We start from the raw sequence: 2,481 nt of genomic DNA, 5'->3' as shown, positions 1-2,481 counted from the left end.
GCCCGCCCGGCACCGCGCTCGGATATCCCTGCTCTCGGGGCTCGGCCCGGCTCTGCCCCCGCAGGGCTCCCGAGTTCTGTCCCGTTCCTGCAGAACCGTCCCGAGCTGCCCCGAGCCACAGGCTGTGGGTGCGTGTGACTGGGAGCTCTGGCGTGTCCTGTGCCGCACCTGGTGGGCGGCTGCACGGGAGGGAACGGCCAAGCCCTTTCTGTGGATAAAGGCGAGGAAAGAAGGGAGCACGTTGGGAAAGGTCAGCGCCGCTCCTTTGGAAACACCTTCCAGTGCAGCACTTATGCGTAACCTGAGCAACGTTTTCCTTTGTAGAGCCCCTTTGTCATTAGCGTGTGAAACTAAATTGAACTTCAATTATCCACACAGAAATTTTCCATTCCAAATATCTGTCTCTGATTGACTTCAAGACACTGAAGAAAAGGGAAAGAAACTGATTAGAAAAACCAATTATTCTTGTGGAAGGAATGGGATTGGAAAAAACCCAATTTTCATGTGAGAATTTTTATTCTACTTAAAAACATTAAGGAATTCACAACTCAAAAACTACCCTGAGGAATGGCCTTGGAAGGTGACAAACCCAAACCCTCATGAGCTGGGCCGTACTGGCTTGTGGAGCTTGGGGCTGACTCTAAAGTGCTCCTGTTCCCCAGTCAGGGTGATATCTTGTCCTTGCTCAGCGTGTGGCTGGTGGCCTCACGTACTGCACGCTCATCAGATCCTCCTCTGCACATGGAAGGAGTCATTTCCTCCTGGGCTTTGCCATGAACTCATTCCTGTGTTATCTGAATTCCTCACCACATAATGAGGGTATCATCACCATGCATGAGCAGAAGAGGTAGATAAGATGTAGATGTGGATAAAGCCTGGCCACAGTAACTCACCTGGTACCTTCAGGCAGGAGTAGCTCATGGAGGGACGAGCTTCATTTCTCACGGAATTTCTCAGCTGCTTTCCACTCATCCGTCTTCTCTGCAAACCACCTCACTCATTCCTCCCTGCAATGAATGAAGAAGTTTTAGCAGCAGGAATGGCTTCCATCAGCCAGCCTGGTTCCCCAGAGCACTGCCCGGGCTGTGTGCTGAGCTCAGCCTGTGGAACAGCACCGTGAATCACACAATGCACGTGGCCTTAGGGAGCTCACACAGAGCTCTTTGGGGCAGACCAAACCTGACATCTCACAAGTTCTTCCCTTTGTAACCTGGATGTGTTCAGGTATAATTTGCATGTGTTGTGTGTGCATGTATATGTTACATCCAAAAATCATGCTTGTCTGATCCCAGCAGAGGAGGCAAGGATGGCTCAGCACCTGGCAAACACAGCTGGAGAGCAGCAGCAGAGCCCCTGTGCTGGCTGTGCTGTGCCTGCTGCAGGACTGTCACTCTGCAGGGCTTGCACTGGGCAGCTGGCACTTCAAAAGGCAGGACATCCCCACAACAAGGTGATGTGATGTGTGGCTGGGGGAGATCACCTTCCAGCCAGGTACAGTGACATTTGCAGTGCTTATCTGATCACAGAGCCACAGACCTACAGAATCACAGAACCACAGAATATCCTGAGCTGGAAGGGACCCACAAGGGTCATGGAGTCCATACCTTAGCCCTGCAGTGCCTGAGAGTATCATCCAAATGCTTCTTGAACTCTGTCAGTGCTGTGACCACTGCCCTGGGGAGCCTGTTTGTTCCTTCTCCAACCACCTCTCTCTGTGTGTAATCCTACAGACCACTTGGGCTTACTGTGCTCTGCAGACGGACTCAGACTGAAGAAGGAATTGCTATTCTGCCATCAAACCTGCTGTACAAACTGCACTGCTTACCACAGGACCTGCCCGGGACGTTACAGCCCAGCAGAGACCTCCTGGCTCTGTGCCCCTGCAGAGCAACAACCCCTGCTCGGGTTTGAGTGGGTGAGACAAAACAACAGAAAGAAAAAAGGAGTCACTAGAGGAGTATATGGGCCATACAAGAGGCAGTGCTCCAATGGAGGGTACTTGATCAAACACAGCTTTTGAAAGAAACGTTTTTCAGGTACATTTGAATAGCTTAGTCCTGTACTGGGTTAACGCTTTAGCAGGAGGCAAAACATTCCTTTTCCTGCCTGCTTGCATCTTTTGCAACACTCTAATCTCCAAGGAGAGTTGCTTGTTTTGAAACCTTGAGCTCTGTGGGCTCTCAACTGCTAAGCTGGCTCCTGGCTTTGGCAGCTCAAAGTATAAATCAGTGCCATTAAACATTCATATCAGAGTGATATTTCCTGATTAAATTTATTTATTGCAAGTTTTTGGACCTGGCCAATGCAGCAGCTTGGGTACACATCCAAAATCCATCAACTGTGTATTCATCTACCTCTGTAGGATTACATGGAGAGGTTTTTGCTGAATCATTTGACCCTGTTACTGGGGACAGCGATAAACCAGAACACTTAGATTGCCTGGGTTGACTTCGTGAACATTTTAGGGACAGCATTTAAAAC

The 2,481-nt window shown here is 49.9% G+C and overlaps 1 protein-coding gene across 1 annotated transcript in view; it reads right to left on the bottom strand.

The window, feature by feature from the left end:
• The window catches only part of MNT (MAX network transcriptional repressor), a 32,538-nt gene extending 31,538 nt beyond the window's left edge, over positions 1 to 1,000 (bottom strand). The window contains 1 exon segment of the mRNA XM_018084852.2: positions 894 to 1,000. Coding sequence (XP_017940341.2) covers positions 894 to 972 — 79 coding nt within the window. The 5' untranslated portion in view covers positions 973 to 1,000.
• Between the last annotated feature and the right edge of the window lie 1,481 nt (positions 1,001 to 2,481).

This window comes from Manacus vitellinus, unplaced genomic scaffold (genome assembly GCF_001715985.3).
Source record: "Manacus vitellinus isolate BGI_N305 unplaced genomic scaffold, ASM171598v3 scaffold_76_pilon, whole genome shotgun sequence".
Taxonomy (NCBI): Eukaryota; Metazoa; Chordata; class Aves; order Passeriformes; family Pipridae; genus Manacus; species Manacus vitellinus.
The sequence above is the reverse complement of the archived record's forward strand: the minus strand, read 5'-3'. Positions and strand labels throughout refer to the sequence as shown.